Below are 18,345 nucleotides of genomic sequence, written 5' to 3' on the forward strand. Positions count from 1 at the left end.
GGGGTTGTTATGACCCAAGTGCAGGACCCCGGTGTGAGAGAATCCAACATTTCCTACACAGTAACGTGCATGTAACCTTGATCATTGGCACTGATAAAAATATGGGGGAGCCTTTGCAAAAATACCATTTTTCAATTAAAAATTCAAAATCTCAATTTAATAGTAACAATAGTAAATTGTGTGCTGATTTGGGAAAAGAAACGGTGACACGGACAACTAGAAGTGAGTGGAAGAAGAGCTTATTGATAACCTCTGGTCATGGTATAAGCTGCCCACTTAGGTATCTGAGGGTGGCAATTTAAATACTCTCAGTTGATTAAAAAAATACTAATTTGATAAACAAAAAGAGAGAAAAGTTTATTTAATTTATCTTCTGAGTGAATGTATTTAAAACTTACAGGGTTTTCAACCTGTGGGACAGACTTACAGCCTTGGCAGCAATTAGAGTCAGTATTGTGCTTACAAGGGAGGGTAAGTGTGTGAGAATAGTGCACTAGAAACAAGAGTGTAGGTTCAGCCACTTTTTCCTAATACCGCTGTTCTGAGCTGGCTTGGTTATCAGGTACTGCTGTTTTTCAGATATTGGGTCAAGATTACATCTCCGCCTTTTTTTTTTTTCTTTTTGCATCTTGCATTGCAACAACAGGTGTCAGCCGACTCGAGCTCCTCCATGAATTCCAACACGCCTCTGGTGAGGATAACTACTCGCCTCTCCTCTACTGCCGATGCCCCTATGCTGGCAGGAGTCTCGGAGTATGAGTTGCCCGAAGACCCAAAATGGGAGTTTCCAAGAGATAAGTATGTAGCCTGTTTATTTTAACACTACCTACACATGTCCGAAAAACATGACAAAGTATGAGAGGACACATCCTCCCCAATGTCTCCCAGGGTTTCTTTAGTTAAAAGAAAATCTCAATTACCTGAACCTCCTCTGAAGATCAAGATCCAATTCAATTATCTGAAATCAGTCTTTTTTTTAAATAGAAGCTGAATTTTCTTTGCCTGTCATTCTGATTTTATTTTCAGATTTCTGGTAGGTTTTCAGATATCGTGCTGAAATTTAACTCCTCTGTTACAAAAGGAGTGAATCTGAAATATTATTTCAAAATATGTATGATTCAAACTGGGAGAGATGTCCACATACAAACATTGTTGATGGGCAGTTGAGATTTCCCCAAGCAATACCTCTGTACATTAAACCGTGTTTCTTAGTTGAAATATTAAACTTAATTGTTTAATATTTCTAAAATAGGTAATGAAATATCATGTTAGGATATAGAGAAAGTCTAGAATATGGTATTGGACAATCTTTTCTTTCTGTCAGGACCTTCTGGGTAGGATTTTGTGTTGATTTCGTAGTAGCCTGTATTAATGGAGATGATGGTTTTCTTTTTAGTGGGACATTTTGCATATTGTATACATACATATGCAACTTCTGTGGCTTAAAAGTATTAGGTTTCAAGTAGAGCATACTGAATCTTGGTATATGCAAATTCATATGGCTACATAATATTTTCTTCAAAGTCTGTTGACTAACATGCAAAATGAGCTGCTGAATAATCTAAGTAAAGTTGTAACCATATTTCTTAATATAAAAAAGACACATAAAAGAGAGATAATATTAACACAGGTAGAACCATGATTATAAAGTTAGTACTAGCTTTAAGAAGTCTTTAGGTGCCTTTGAGAAAATAACACCTTTTATTATGAACAGTTCTCTTTCAAATTTCAGCGTTGTAATTTTTGGATAGAAGAGCTGTAATTTTGAACCTTCTGACAACTGTTCTGGAAATTATTTTAATGATGTAGCTGAAAACTAGTGCAAAATGCTGTAATTGCCACCTGCAGTATTCTAGTCAATAGCGGGGGCCTGTACACGTACTTCTGTCAGCCCATACCCTGGGGGGATACGCTAAATGCGGAAAATTTTAGAGTGCTAAACATTTAAAACCAGCATTCAGCACAAATGTAGGTGGAGCAGATTTGCAATGAAAGGAGGCTATTTAGAGGCAGTTTATTAGGTTGGGGGGCAGGAGGCACACAATGAGGGGTTTGTTACTTTAGTCCTAGCAGGGCAATAGCACATAAATTAAGCAGTTTCCAATGCAAATGTTTGTTCTCTGCCAAGATCCTAAATTCAATTTTAGTTCTGGAGAAAATGCAGGATGACCTCAGCATAGCATACGCTGCCCTTCAGTCTTTGCACCTTTTTAAACTTGCGTTTGCTTTAGAAACCAATCCAAAACAGCTTTGAGGAATTCTCACTGAGGCAAAGACCGCATTTGACAAGGAGTCTGTGGGCTGCCCTGGGGAGGAACCACCTCTCACTTCTGTCTTGTGCCTGAGCAGATAAGCAGGGTTTTCAAACCACTTAGCCCTGGTCTAACACTCTTCTGTTGATGGTATGACAACCTCTCCCTCTATTTCACGGGGCGGGGGGAGACAGAAGTCCATGCTTTTAAGAACGAGTCCCTACATATATCATATCTGTGAATCCTGCTTTTGACTGTGGAAAACCAAGACCTTAAGAACTCGCTTATGAAAACGCTTATCTGAATCTGGCCCCTACACTGGATGACGTTAGCAGCATCAGCCAAGCACCCTCCCTGATTTCTGCCATGGCACTGTTTCTGGAGTTAGATGATAATTTCTGCGAATTACGGAGCCTGAGTGTGGCCCTTAAGCACTTACACTGGAACCAAGAAGATTTTGCCCAGAGGCTTTGAAGTTTCTTTTTTATTTTATCTCTTTATCCTCCTAAAGTTGAGATCAACATCTCTGTGTCTGTATGTTACAGCTGAGCAGGTTTTGCAACCAGGTATATGGTCCACAAAATGCGTTTTGCATCACCCAGTTAATGACTGCTCTTTTTAAAAGGTTTCTTATGTTGATACTGTGATTATAATTGAGTTTATTTCCCCCATTCTCTGCTTCCCGCTCTCTGAGCAGAGCCCGGGTACTGCAGACAGGAGGCATCTTCTGTTACCCTCATACATGACATTTGTGGCAGCAAAGAGCCCGCAGCCAAGAAACAGCCTCTGTGCTAGACCCAGCTGTGGGTAAATAAAGCGTCCCGTCTCGCCCCTTAAAGGATCAAAGCGCCGGGGGAATGTGCGAGTATGTCGGCAGAGCGATCTTGCTGTGGGTGGGGAGGCTGTGGAGAAGACGGCTCGTAGGGGACGCTCGGATCTGCCAAGTGCTTTGTCCCGCGGAGGTGCTGCCTTTGTGCCGCCGCTCGTGCGGGCAGGCACCTGGGCTGGAGCCGCCCCGGCACTTCCAGCAGAAGAGCGGAGCCGGAGGCAGCGGCGGCCGTGGCAGCTCCTGGCAGCCGTTCAAGGCGCGTGAGCATCGCGGGCACCGTTACCCGGGCTCTCGCAGCAGTAACCCCTCCCCAGCCTTCGCCGGGCGCTTGTCGCCGGCCTCTTTTCCCTTCCCCTTCTCTCGCCTTCATCCTCCCTCCTCTCTCCCACAAGAAGGCTGTCTGGCCACCTCATCAGCCACCAGAAAGAGAAATGGGTGTGATAATTACCCGCAGCTGCGCCCAAACATGATGTCTACTGACTTACTGTCTCTGTCCCGTCTAATCCCTTCGGCGCAAGAGATCATTAGGCAAATGTTGACGGCCCACGTCCCCAAACAGAAAGCAAGAATATGAATTTTGAGCTAAAATTAAGCTGCCTGAGAGCATGTTTGATTTTCCTTTCTGTTTGCACTGTGCCGTTATATCACAGGAGTTGATAATATTTAAAACGTCCCTCTGCTTTTAATACCACCCTTTACCACACAAATCATCAGCTGCCTGAAAGCGACCACGTGGCAACACACACAAAGAAACTTTTCTTTCATCTCCTTGCAGTCAACGTGCAAAAGAAGACGACCGGCCGCGTTACAATGACGGGAAAAGCTTGCGTGTTGCTGGCTGCTCCTGAATTTCAGCCGCGGTCTGATGCTTTTTGAAAGCTGTGCTCCTCCACGCTGTGTCTCGCCGCTAGCCGTCAAGTACAGCCCCTTATTGCAAGGAGAGGGAGAGCTTAAAAGCTGGGTTTAGGAACTGATCTGCCCATATGAGATGCTCGCTATATCGTCTCTAAGAAAACATACTGCAGCACGCATGAAAATCAATGCGCGCCCAGAGTCTCATTAGTTCCATGTGATAAATGCTTCATGCTACAGCAAGTTGTTGAAAGCTTTTTATATTTAGCCCTGGAATTTCACTGGCTGCATCCCTTCACCAGATGCTATGTGTTAATCTCCTGTTTACACCTCTAGGCTGACGCTGGGTAAACCCTTGGGAGAAGGTTGCTTTGGGCAAGTTGTCATGGCCGAAGCGGTGGGGATTGACAAAGACAGGCCAAAAGAAGCGGTGACTGTGGCAGTGAAGATGTTGAAAGGTAAGAAAATTGGGTGATTAGGGATCAGAATGGGTGATATGGCAGTTCTCATCCACAAAAAGTTTCTTTTGTGGCATCTGAACTCTGTCATCGTGGGGGGGGTCAAAGAGCACATAGCTGACCTCAGCCTTCAGCAGTTTGGGGTGTAAATCTGGGCCCTTGACAGCCTGTTTATCTTGAGCAGTGAGTATTTAGGAGCTGGGAGATGTATTAGCATCGTGTGGGTCTCTCTGCTTTTAGTTTAGTTCATGTCGGAGGCTGTCCATGTGTAGATCCTAGCCCATTCAGTCCAGGTGGTTGGTGCCTATTTATTTTGACTTTAATTGTAAGGTTAGTTTGCAGGAAAGGCATAGTTATTGGAGGTTTGATAGCTAAGGACAGCATTTTTATGTCTGATGTTACTGTGTTGCCTCTTAACTTGTAACACTGAAGAGATGGCCAGTCCATCAAAGAGGTTGAGACTATTTTTTGTTAGTACACAACGTATGACTTTGTATAATGTACAGTGTATACTGGAAAACAAATCCCGTATTCTGCATTTTGAAGCATACATGTTTTACACCAACTAGTGAGCCTTAGTGAAGTTCAGGCTGGCACGCTAGAATATATGAACTGAACCTGTGTCTTGTACAGACGATGCTACAGAAAAAGATCTGTCTGACCTAGTGTCAGAGATGGAGATGATGAAGATGATTGGGAAGCATAAAAATATCATCAATCTCCTTGGAGCCTGTACCCAGGATGGTGAGTAGAGAAAAGTAAACCAGGACTTTCCAACAGGTCTGCGAAAGGCTCATTAATAATAATTTTTCAAGAATTTTTAAGGAAACAGTCATGGTGTGATGGGATTTTTAGATATTTCCCTAGCTTAGCAGCAATATTTTAACTTCTGTCTCTCATTATACTTGCAGCTTTAATATGAGAAAGGGTACTATATCATATGAAAACTCTCTAATCTCTTGCTGTAGGGAAGAAATGACATTTTACAGGGGCTTTACCCACGCCTGTTGTTCTGAATTGTCAGTCCTGCTTTAGTGGAACTTGTATCCCATGAATTTGAAATGAGCACTTTTACTCTCCAAAGACCATAGCGTTTTTATTAAAAGATAATTATGTCATGTAAAGTGATGCAGAATGGCATAAAACTCTGGAAATTAAAAAGTCTTAAGAAGCACTTTCCCCTTGTTTGAGATATCATGGCATTTTTTGATTGAAAATGCTTGCTTTTCAGTACATGGCATGGTCTGGAAGGAATAAGCACTGGGTCAGGGTTTAGGTACTTTCAAGCCACTAATTGTAGCTCTGTCACTATGCTGCTGCGGAGCTTTGGGCCAGTCACTTTGCCAAGTCTGGACATCCTTTTCTTTCAAGTTGTGCTTGCTGATTTCACAGTTAAACATTTATTAATTCGGTTCATTTATTACAGAACGCTAAAAGCTTCTTTACATAAAAACATTTTACCCTTCGACCTCACTCCAGTTTTCACACGGTTCTGTTTATCCAAAGGTCCATTGTACGTTATAGTAGAATATGCTTCCAAAGGAAACCTCCGTGAGTACCTGCGAGCACGCCGCCCCCCGGGGATGGAGTATTCGTTTGATATTAACAGGGTACCAGAAGAGCAGATGACATTCAAGGACTTAGTCTCATGCACATACCAGTTGGCAAGAGGCATGGAGTACCTGGCTTCACAAAAAGTAGGTAGAACTCAGCAAATTCTGCACAGAGCGCATGGTGCGTATTTGTTTGGCACTTTCTTTAGTTCAGTTTTGTTCTCATCTCATTTGTGTTCAAGAATTTGCTGGGAGAAGGACCTTTCTCAAACAAGTTGTGTAATCCGTACTCTTGAAAATCAGTGGGAAAATTCATACACTTAAAGTTTTTAATCTCTGTTTAATGACATTGCTAAAATGAGGCCCAGAATGGATTGTTTAAAGTAAATATTGCACACATATCTGCACTTTGAATTCATAAGCACAGGTGGTCACTTGATTACACAAGTCACATTACTCCAACCCATGAGACAGCAGGCACCATTTGCCTTCTGTTTCCAGTCAAATCGACCAAATCAGCTCACGTAGTGATATAAAATAAATGAATCCTGATAGTAAAAGGATTTATAGAATGATAACAGGCAGAGTTGAGAAGACCACAAGATGCCAGGGCAAAAATTGAACGGAAGAGGTAAAAATAAATGGAGTGGATTAGTCACTTAAATTAGGCGCTTTACTTAAAACTGGTGTTTGTCAGGAGAGCAACCTTGTTGAAAGAATTCACTTATCCTGCCATGTCCCTAGACACTTATTTCTTCAACTTTCCTTCAAACGTTTTTTTTTAACCAGTAATTTGATTAAATTATAGTTATGAAACCTTAAATAGCCCTGTATAACTCTGTAAACATATTGTGGCTTGGTGGACAAGCAATGATGAATACCCTGGGTGGTGTTTGGACCCAATGGCTAAACCAGAGCACCAGATATTGATGATAAACACTTCCTGCAAGGTGTGGAGTGGTTAGTGGGATTTGTACCAATTTCCAGTCATGTCCACTCCCGAGTATGGAGCTGTTTTTAACCAAAGACCAGAGTTGAGTGTAAACCTCCATTCCTGTTGTGCAGAGTCATGATTTTTTTATTGCTTTTCTGCACTTGTAGAGGTTAGAGGGAGGGGGAATCGAGGTCTGATTTTGCTTTTATCCTTTTGTTTTGAAATAGTAATTCTCAGCGCAGTAGGGTAGGCAGGGAGACATGCATGACACCAAGACAAAATCTTCTAATGAAGTAAGCATGAGTATTGTATTAGGTAAAGCACCTTAGGATATCTCTTTCTAAGATTAATGAAACATTTGCCTGGCAATGAGCCATGTCCCAAGAAAATAGAACTGTTGTGAAAGGAAAAAAGAAATCTTTTGATTGGCAAATCTTGAGAACAAGCATCCACCTGAGAAGCTCTGAAGTGCTGTTGTAGGACACTGCCAAGAAGGTGTAAGCTCGCACAGATGCACACGGCAGAACTATTTCATCCTTGATCCAGCTCCTTTGCAAAAACACTTGATCAGCACTGCGCCAAATTTGACACAATGTGAGGCGTTGCACAAGGCAGAGGGCAGAAGGAAAACAAAGGCAGCACATAGTAAAACTGTGCATTCCGGTTCTTCAGATATCCCACCATTTCTGTTTGTATTTCACTAGTTCTTTTCCCCTTAGGGATCCACTTACTGAGCTGGAATAATAAGAGAGCTGGTCTTCTCACGGTATTTCCATCATGCAGGAACTGTGAGAAGGCCAGTGTTCGTGTTATTTCAATCCAATAAATGGCTCACTAAGACCAAAAAAGAAAAAAAAAAAAAAAAAAAAAAAAGATTTTTGGGCGCCTACTTTTTGCATTACAAAAAGTTTTTGTCTTACAAGCAATTGTACATTGGAAATGAGATGTTGTTGGATGGATGCTTTTGAAAATTCTGTTGACGTGTCCTCTCCATAGTTCCAGTACTACGCAAGAATGACAGGGGAGCTCCAGAAACAGGGACTGGCCCAGATCATTGCAAAGAGACAGCAAATCATTAGGGCCAGAGGGTTGGCTGTGAAACCTGTCAGATACAGAAATCAATAATGGCACCGTTTTGAAGATAGGAAGAGTCTCAGCTGTAAAACTGTAGGGTATGAGAAAGCAGAAATATACTGACAGAAGGTAACAGGGTTTGAATCATTTGGTGTATTCACTCAGAGGTGTTACGCGCCATTTGAGATGCTCTGCGTACCCCCAGCCTGCCGCTCTGGAAACGCACGGGTCTGCTGTAGATCCTGTGTCGTCCCTGGTAGTCTCAAGATACCTTGGATACAGGGCATCTCAGATGACAGGGTGTACTTCTATTTGGGCAACTGAATTGAGTTCCTAGTGTCTCAGAGGATGTTCTCGTAGGGTTTGAGAACAGGGACAGGGAAGTAGGAAGGCTGGCCTATGTTGTTTCTGCTTACCGTAGCATTGCTGATGCTGAATTAGAAGACTGATTTGATGCTGACAGCACGTACTGTTGTCTGGTCCTGCGCACATGAAGGCATTGCTGGAGCAGGTTTTTCCTGGCAGTTCCCCATGACTAACCCAGTGAGGAGCAGAAGCTTTGTAGGCTCGTTTTACCCATGCAGGATAAGAGATCTCAAAAAATTGCTGGGGCAAGTTATAATGCAAGAAAGAAATTGGCTGTTGTACAGTTTTTTGTAGTGGTTCAGTCCAGCATGTCTATGCACATGCTGAAATAAAGAGGACAACATAAAGAGTAATCCAAAATTGAGGAGAAAAAAAAAAAGGATATTTAACTTGAAAAGAAGTGGAATATCCTGGGGGGTTTCCAAATGCAATGTTTCTTACCATGCCCCTGCTTCCATCAACCCTAATAAGGCTGCTTAAACACAGGAATAATATCCAGAGCAGTCACAGCGTCCTTTCAGTGTCAAGAATCAGTTGCAAGTTTTCAGGATAATGCTGACTTGAAGGAAAAATCTCTGAGGAGATAACATTTTTAGTATCAGTATCAAAGCTGTTTAAAAAGCAAACAGCCCAGCCTGGATTGTGTTGTTTTGAGGTTGGTTTTTTTTTCTTTTTTTTAATTAAATTGTTAAAGTCTCATGGTTGAAGTAAATACACACACTCTAGACATCTAGTTTAAAATGATATACTGTGGATATATCTCATATTAAGATCTTTTATATTAAACTGATCCAGACTGTCAAGTTTTAGCTCTGGTGAGATGATACAATTTAAGAGAAGCAACTTAATAAAACCCTCATTAACAGTATTTGTAATGAAAGTGCTGCAATACCTGTACCTGGGCATGTGTAACTGAGAGTGAATCATAAACAGCATGGCATAGTTTGGGTCACCACCCAAGCTTTCAGCCTTAGCCAAATACAAGTTAAATAAACCAGGCTTTTCTAAGCGGCTTCTTAGGGCCGTTGTTCAACTTGGAAACACCAGCTGAGGGGATGGATTGCAGTAATTAAGACAACCATATTTCACAGGCTTGTAGTAAATGTGTGGCTTTCCCACCTTGTGATTTAGGTTGAAATCTGTAAAGGAGATTTAGTTATGGTGTAGAAGTAATTTCACTTTTACAGCAGTTTATTTCAGTGGGTCTTTTTTTTTTTCTTCCTTCTCTTTCCAGTGTATCCATCGAGACTTGGCTGCAAGAAATGTTTTGGTAACTGAAAATAATGTCATGAAAATAGCAGACTTTGGTTTAGCCAGAGACATCAATAATATAGATTATTATAAAAAGACTACTAATGTAAGTGGATGGTTTTCTTATCTCTGGAAACAAGTGTTTCTTTCAATGATTCACTTCAAAACTATGGTTATAAACTTCATGGGCTTCTTGTATAGCAGCCTCACTTTTCATCACAGACAGAAAACAGGGATCAAGGACATAAGCATTTCTGTCCCCTCTTACAGTGACAGTTAGTTAAAAAGATAACCAAAGAGGCTGTATATTGTATGATTTATTAGAAATGCTAAAATACAAGAGTTGTTTTTTGTGTGTCCCTGACTCCAATCACTTCAAGTAAGTGGAAATATTCCTGTTGATTCCAGCTCATTTTGTACCAAGTCTAAGATCTGGAAAAACACTGTATAAACAGTGCTAGTAATAACCATAATAAAAATCCTGTTTATGCGTGGTAATGCCACATATGGCTTTATGCCTTTTGCCTGTACTTAGCTTGTTATGTACAAGTTATGGCAGTAGTATCAAAGTGGGGCTAGAGGCTGAGAAAATGGATTTTTACTCCCCACTCTCTCACCTTTTGCTGTTTAACCTGTACCAAATCAAGAAGATAAGACGTTTCAGATGTAGTTATTGATGCCTAGTCTGAACAGCTTACACCTCCTTCTCAGGGGATCTCTTAAGATCCTGACGGACTACGCTTGGGTTTTGGTGGGAACTTTGCAGAACTCATTCAGTTCTACAGACTTTAATATTTTGTATAAATATTAATTATTATTAACAGTCATGTTAAGTGGCTTATCTATGAAAATAAAGCACTAAGTGATTAATGGCATTTTAACAGTAATATCTGCCTACTTCCAAAAGACAGAGCAACCAGGTGTGGGTATGTCAGTACTGGATTTGGGAATTGAACCTTCTTCATATCAAATTCAGTGCAATTCCTGGGCTCTGAGCAGAGCAGACTGTGTGTGCAAAGCAACAGGTAGTTGTGACTGTGAGCTTTGGGTCACTGCAAAAGGTGGAACAGGAAAACAAAATTCTTGGGTTTAGTGATCAACTTGTTTTTGCAGGCAGGCCTATTTTTCAGAGGATTATTGATTGTTTTTTTTCTCTTTAAAGAGCCATAGTGGAATGATCTTTTTAATTTTGATCTGCTTATCCTATCATTCTCCTAGCAAGCAGTCTGGGAACTTTTTGGGAGCCTTCAATGCTTTTGATTTTATCATCTTCAATGTTTATATCCTTTTTTCTTAACGATCTTCCTATTTTAGCCCATTTTACTATTTTTTCCCTGAAAATTTTAAAGGTAAATTATGTGCTGATTTGCGTTAGCAGATTGTTCTCTGAGAATTGATTAATCTTTTAAAAAAATTGGTGTTGAAATCATCCAGTAAATTGCTACCACTTTAATTTTTCTTCCCTTCCCCTCCAAACTTACAGGGACGGCTTCCAGTAAAGTGGATGGCTCCAGAAGCTCTGTTTGACAGAGTTTACACGCATCAAAGTGATGTGTAAGTGGCCTTATTTGAACGGGGTTCTGGGGGGTGGGAAGCAGGGTTGTTTTGGTTTCTATTTGTTAAAGTTTGGGATATTTAAAATGTATTTTCCTGTGTCCTTTACCTTTAAGCGTTTTCATTCTGTTTCACATATTAATAGATGGAACAGGACTTGCCCTTAGAAAGTGAGGATTTTATGGTAGACTGCTAACCAGTGCTCTGTTACTAATCTGCCCAGCTTCAAAGCACATGAAAGGTGGAAAATGCTAACCTCCTTCTGTCAGTGCGGAAGTTTCCCCCCTTGAACTTATTTACGGATGTGCAGCTACAAAGAGTCTATCTAATTTGCTTGGCTTTTGACATACTCTGGACTTCCTTCAGGTTTTAAAAAAAAAAAAAAAGGAGAAAGAAAAAAAGAGAGAGAAAAGAAAGAAAAGAAAGTTCCTGAAAATTTCTTATAAAAATAAGATTAGGAATAATAAAACATAGGCTGGATATACCAGAAAAGCATTATCTGGTTTTTAGAAGTGGTGTTGCTTCCCGGCAGTACTTCACATGTAGTAGGAAATCATTGGACTCTCACACTTCAAAATCTTTTAATCTGTGCACGGAGCCGCTGGCTGATGCAACCGCTCAGGATTTATTCTGCTTCCTATTACAGTTTCCTAGGCCCATCTTCAGTACTCGTGTGCATTGTGCTTGAAGTAGATGTGTATTTTTTTTTTATGCAATGCAGATGAAGATCTTATGTTTTTTTTATTTCTCCAAGAGAAGCTGTTAACTGGGCTGGATGCTTCCCAGCACAGGTGTAAAAGGTTATGCATGTCAGTGCAGGGTTAAAAAGAAAAAGGACAGGGTGGAGAAAATAAGAGGTATCTCCTCTTTCTTTAACCTGGGTGCACTTCCCGAGCTGCGCTCTCCTTAAGAAAAGCATTTACTGAGGCTTTTTCTTCAACCTTTACATTATTTACAAAGGAAAATATATACACAGGTTAAGGGTGGATCAAACTTTCGTTTTAGAAGAACATCTTGGCAAAATATTTAAGTGAATGTGAAGTAAACCACTGGTTCAGGACTGAAAGTCAGTCTGAGCTCCTTAGCAGCCAGGGAGCACGAGTGCTGGAACTTGGAGGCTCTTGGCCCCATGGTGGCTTTGAAGACGGGTAAAGATAATATTATTGTAAGTTTGTGCAAACAGTTTACTAAAATACACTGCTGCAAATCTAGGAGAGCTGCAGAGAAGCTCGGGAGCCAGTGCAAGCTGTGTGCTGTTGCTCACCTGGCAAAGCCGCCTGCCAAAAAGCCCTAGGTTGCCAGCAAGGCATGATGAGGCAGGCTCTGGAGGAGGTGGCAAGCAGGCAGGAAAACTGGCTTAAAATCCTACTTCTTTTCCTAACAGAAATTAAAAAAAAACCAAAAAACAGAATGATGCAAAATATTTTTGTTTTGAACAGCCTGCTTTTTCCACAATATCCCGCCACATAATTGCAAACCAGCTCAGCTGTGAGTGTTCTGTAAATAATTAAGCTGTGAAGATGCAGTTCTCTGCAGTAGCCTTGGAAACTCGGGTGCTTGGAGCACACCAGACGAAGGCGAAGAGCGTGTTTGAGAACGTGCTCGGGTCAGTCCCTATTGCTGCCCATGCACCTGATGCGCTTCACAGATTGATGTCCTGCTCGGGGCGGTCAGGGTTGGGCAGATGCCGATATAAGCATCTCCTGAGAGGGATTGGCAGTCACTGCATCTGCCGCAGACACATCTCTGTTTTCAGCAGTAAGGCAGATCTTCTAATGCAGTTTTCTCTTTGATTTGTAGTTGGTCATTTGGTGTGTTAATGTGGGAGATCTTCACGTTAGGAGGATCGCCCTACCCAGGAATCCCAGTGGAGGAACTTTTTAAGCTGCTTAAGGAAGGGCACCGAATGGATAAACCTGCCAACTGCACCAATGAACTGTAAGGACCCTTATTTGCTGTACGAGGATGGAAGGGCACAAACTGTACTGAATTCACATGGTTAATGCTACCCCTGGCAGAATCAAACATTTTCAGAATTGCTTGGCTCTGAAATTGTGGATATATGTGTTTGCGTGTATATATGTAAAGAAAAGGTATGAAGAGGTCTTCAGGAAATGTTTGACAGAGGATACTTCTTTACACACCCTGCTGTGATCCCATTGAATAAAGAAGAGATCATCTACAAGCCAGTCTTCGTCAGTGTTTTTACACCCATATTTGTTTTATTTTAATCTCATTAACGTGAGAATCCCTAAATGGCACACATACCTCTAATCATACGTAAGGTGCATCAGGCTGGTTTTGTACACAACAAAATACATCTGGGAACTTCTGCATTAACACAGCATTATCTCCTGGTGATAAGGAGGAGTGTTTTCCCTTTCTGATATTTCAGTATAGCCCTTAACTATTTTAAAATTTTTTTTCCCATTTTAATTTCTTCACTTCATAAAGACTGCGATCCCTAACATGCAAAAATATTTGAGCATGTGTAATTTAATACTATTGAAATTCCTGGGACAGAAGGCTATGGAATCAGGTCCACAAAAAGGTAATTTAGACACTAGGCAAGAGAGAGACAGGAATAGAAATGCACCTTTGAGGAAAGTGAGAGTATTGTGCAATTTTGGGAAAGTCAGGGGTCCATGTGTAGGGCTGTGGGTGCTCGCTGCTTTACTTGTGATGAAGAACATTGACTGTGTATGAAAAGGTTTACGAGAAGGACGTGTGATTTTAATTAAGCCAAGAAAATGTGTATTTCTTACAGCTATATGATGATGAGAGATTGCTGGCATGCTGTGCCTTCACAGAGACCAACTTTTAAACAGTTGGTAGAAGACTTGGATCGGATTCTCACTCTCACAACTAATGAGGTAGGTAAATTGTTTCCCTCCATAAGCTGCTGATCAGGACAAATGGTTCAGGAGACAGATGGAATTTATTCAATTATGAAATCCTGCTCAAGTTCTCTTCTTGTTCTGTTTGTCGTTGTCCTCTGAGGTTACATGCAGCTAAACTATGTGTCCTATGAAATCCTCGGTTTCTTGCCATTATGCCTTGATTTATGTAACTAAACAGAAACACATCTTTAAAGTGTTTTTGTTTATTTCTCTTCGCGTCTTTTGATGTTTTTAGCACAGCAGTATCGAGGGACTACATGTGGCAGGTTGAGAGGTAATGTTTATGTTTCAACATGAGTGTCATGTGAAGGAGAGATGTAGAGTTCGTGGTGTTTTTCATTTATCGACTCGGTTTGATTCCCAGGCATGATATCTAGGTCAGAAGAGGAGAAATCGTCAGTGGTAGGTTTCACATTATATGACTGAGAGTGAATTAGGTTCACTGAAATAGCTCTCTGTGGAGGGAACGAGGACCCACGGGGAGCGCGCGAACAGCCATCCAATTATCCAAAGGTCCTGCCTAACACTGCTTTAGGTTGGGATATATGAATGCAAAAAGGTTTTATTTGAAGAGTATTCTTTCAGAGGTCTGAGATATTATTAGTTTTAGCGAGGAGCACACTGATTAGGGTATTCACACAGGAATCAGTTCTCTTATCTCTAAATCACATGCACCTTTGAGGAAGATCACAAGTGATGGAAATGTTGATTCTTTTGGTGGAAACTTCTTTTGAGAGAAAATGCTTGGTGTCCCAGAAATATTTTACAAATTGCTATCATTTCTGAGAAATGATGTGTATAATGGGAGAGAAAAAAAAGAACAAAACCCTTACAGAGGCAAGTTGCAACAACTTGTTTTGACCATTTCAAAATAAATTTTTCAGATTTGCTATGACTTTAGCACTTCTTTATAAGGGGGGAAGAACGGTAGGAAAAAAAGATTTGGATCGCTTTATATTGGTCCTCAACATTACTTTCTAATTTTTCAGATTTGTCCGAGAAATAAAAAACGGATTATTAAGCAGCATTAGGAAAGGCTGTATGCAATAGAGATGACAGGAGAACCTGAGTAAAGACATGCCATTTTTTATGATCATTATTTGCCCAATAGGTCTTGTTGAAAAAGATTTTGGCTTCAGTAGCAGCTATGAATTTATCTGCATTCTGTTTTGTAAGGTTTACTCTAAGAAATGGCACCTTCAGGGATCGCTCAGAGATGAGGCAGGAATATGTGCTCCCTACGGAGTCGGTAACACAGCTCTGCGTATCGTTACCATTTTCCCCTCCTCCAGTACTGACTGCATCTTTTCCTGACTAATTTATATATGATTTCACAAGACTGGTTGGAGGTGGGCTGGCTGCCACTGCGGAACGCTGGGTGGCTTGGACTGGCTATGCATTTGCAAATTCAAGAGGGAGGTTCTGAGCTGCAATTCTGAGCCTGGGAAAGGATATTGCTTTCTTTTTTGTGTGTGTTTAACCATCTTGCCTTCCCAATTCTGTGCTGCTCGTGGACCTGGAATGATCTCAAAGGTAACCTGAAAAGGCCTTTAGGGTTATGTAAATTACTTTAGACTAGAATCTTAGGAAAAACGGCTGGAAAAAGCTCAGGAACACATCCAGTCCATCTGATCGGCCTACAGCAGGATCCACTATACGTTTGTCATTCCTGACAGATGTTTATGTAACTTGTCCTTAAAGATCTCCACCGCTGTATTTCCACATCACCCCTTGACAGCCGATTGCTTTGTTTCATTAGCCTTACTTCTTGAAAGTTTTTCCTAATCTCTAATCTTTCAACATAAGATATTGCTTTTGTCCTATTTACCCTGGACGAAGAAAGCAAATTATTTCACTTGTCTTTGCAGCACATTTTATGTTCCTGAAAACCTGTCATGTTCTCAACTCAGCGTCTCCTGAGAACTCCCACGTGTCCCGTTTTCCTCCATAGCTTGTGATTTTGAGACCTTTGGTTCTGTGTAATCCGCACAGTTTTCCTGAAGTGTGGGTCCTTCAGGTGTCAGTCTGACAAAACTTCTGCTTATCCACTCCACGGTGGCACTTTCTCTTTCCCCCTGAAACGACACTGTTGATACAGGGTCAGCCTGGTTTGCCCAACATCTCAAAAAATTGCTAGGGCAGCCAATAGTATCATCTTCTGCATTTGTGCAAGTAATTATTTCTGCTTAAATGGTAATGTTTTGCTCCTCTCCATTCTGAATCATCACCTGTTGGGTTTTTTTGTTGGTCTTTTGTTTTTTGGGGGAGTTGTGGTTTGTTTTCTTTTTTTTTGCCCCCAAAAGACCCTATTCCCCATGTTTCCCAGAGCAGCCTGCAATGTTTCCCTGATCCGCATCCGCAGAAGTCACCAAGAGTGAGCCTCATGGCTTGTGGTTATATCAACACCAGGAACCATCCTGATCCTGGAAACTTCTTATGCCCCTTTGTGTGACTCTGGCCCTTGACATTGGATAAGGAGGCTGGAGAGGGGATAAGGATACCACCTTCAATGCTGAATTCATAACTGAATTGTATCTAGCCTGTTTCTTTAAATACTGGAATACTTTGTTCTTCTATCTGTCTAGAAAGTGGTTGATTATTTCTGGTCACATAGGACTGGTTTGCTAATATATAAATAAGGCTCAAGATTGTCCTCATGGATCTTTTAAAAGCCTAGGCAGCGAGATAGGCAGTAATCATAGATCCAGACCGCCTTCTCTTGCTGCCTACTGTATTTGTCGGCATTATAAAACTTGCATTCCCCCCCTCTTTTAAAATGGTAACCATTTTTTAACTATAATATGGTAATGATTGAATTTCAGACTTAAGAAAATATGTTAACCGAAGAACTAAATTACCCCAAACCTAAGCACAGCAGCATAAAATACTGACTGAGGTGGAAGACTTGTCTCATCAGTACGATCATAACTTGTGGTTTAGCAAATGAAGAGATTGCATTTAAATGAATGCAGCTGCCTTTAGAAGTTGAAAGAGAAGGAACATTTCAAGGGGAAAAATAACTTTATTCTCCTGCCAAAACTGTTGTTTCTAGCGAAAGAGCCTTAACCCAAAACTTGGATTCAGCAGATATTATTTCCTTTTTTAATGACTGCTTTGGTCATGGCTACTCTGGGACACAGACACACACACACATGCACACACACACGAATATGTAGTGTAAAAAACCCAAATCTAGTGAATTTAATATTGTTTTCCTTTCAGTTCTTTTTTGCACGTATGCCACTGCATGTTTAAACACAAATTTAATATCACAGAATATAAAACAGATATTCAAACTGACCAAAGGAATATAAAGTTGGAAGTGTCTTTCCCTCTCCAAATCATTACCATGTGCTAAAGAAAAATGGTTCTATTTAGGATGAAATTTCATTTTTATCATTGCGAGTGAAAAGTCCTCTTTTGATGTGGTTGGCATGTTTATTTCCACTGACGCGGCTAATGCTGGTGATGTTGGACTTCAGAAAAGTACCGTGTTATTGGTTTGGTTTTTCTTTCTCTATTCAAGCTGCTTGTTTTATGAGATATTTAAGCAACAGGCAGTTTTGAATGCAGTTGCGTTACAGAAATGAGTGTCATTTTTAAACTGTTCTTTTACCCACTACGTAATCAAGCCAAATCAGAGCAGTGGTAACGTGTTATTGTCAGTTTTACTTACTGTCTAAAATTGCAACTTGTTTCTTTTGTCGTAGGAGTATCTGGACCTCAGTGGACCTCTCGAACAGTATTCACCTAGTTACCCTGACACGAGGAGTTCGTGTTCTTCAGGTGATGACTCTGTTTTTTCTCCCGATCCAATGCCTTATGAACCTTGTCTTCCCAAGTACCAACACATGAATGGAAGTGTTAAAACATGAAAAGAAATCATACAGAGGAATAAAGAAACAAGAACATCAAGCTACCTACCATATACAAAACAAAATCTTTTCTCCAGGACCTTAACGTTTCTGCTTGTACATATGAAATATGGAAGAAAAAAAAAAGGCAAAAAAAACCCCAAAACTTGGAGGAAAGCAGTCAGAACCTACATAAAGAATCTCATCATTTACAACTCTTAAATATTCCCAACAAAGAAGAATGTTTATGAGCTGTGTCTAGATACCCGTCACTATCAGTTTTCTGGCTTCCTGTAAGCTGCAACAGACTTTGTTTGTACAATGGACCAGTTGGACTTGAGGCAAACTCTGGGTCTGCCTTTCTTGTTTATTTTGTAATATTTGGAGAAAATATATGTTGGCACACACTTACAGAGCACAAATGCAGTATATAGGTGCTGGATGTATGTAAATATATTCAAAATATGT

The 18,345-nt window shown here is 40.7% G+C and overlaps 1 protein-coding gene across 1 annotated transcript; it reads left to right on the forward strand.

Moving 5' to 3' along the window:
* The first annotated feature begins 640 nt into the window (after positions 1-640).
* On the forward strand, positions 641-18,020 carry LOC104072209 (fibroblast growth factor receptor 2). The gene is made up of 9 exons (XM_009576868.1): positions 641-798; positions 4,270-4,391; positions 5,025-5,135; positions 5,898-6,088; positions 9,553-9,675; positions 11,053-11,123; positions 12,924-13,061; positions 13,891-13,996; positions 17,734-18,020. The coding sequence occupies exons 1-9, from the start codon at positions 671-673 to the stop codon at positions 17,896-17,898; spliced, it is 1,155 nt and encodes a 384-aa protein (XP_009575163.1). The 5' UTR covers positions 641-670; the 3' UTR covers positions 17,899-18,020.
* Positions 18,021-18,345: the final 325 nt, after the last annotated feature.

Source organism: Fulmarus glacialis, unplaced genomic scaffold (genome assembly GCF_000690835.1).
Source record: "Fulmarus glacialis isolate BGI_N327 unplaced genomic scaffold, ASM69083v1 scaffold46044, whole genome shotgun sequence".
Taxonomy (NCBI): domain Eukaryota; kingdom Metazoa; phylum Chordata; class Aves; order Procellariiformes; family Procellariidae; genus Fulmarus; species Fulmarus glacialis.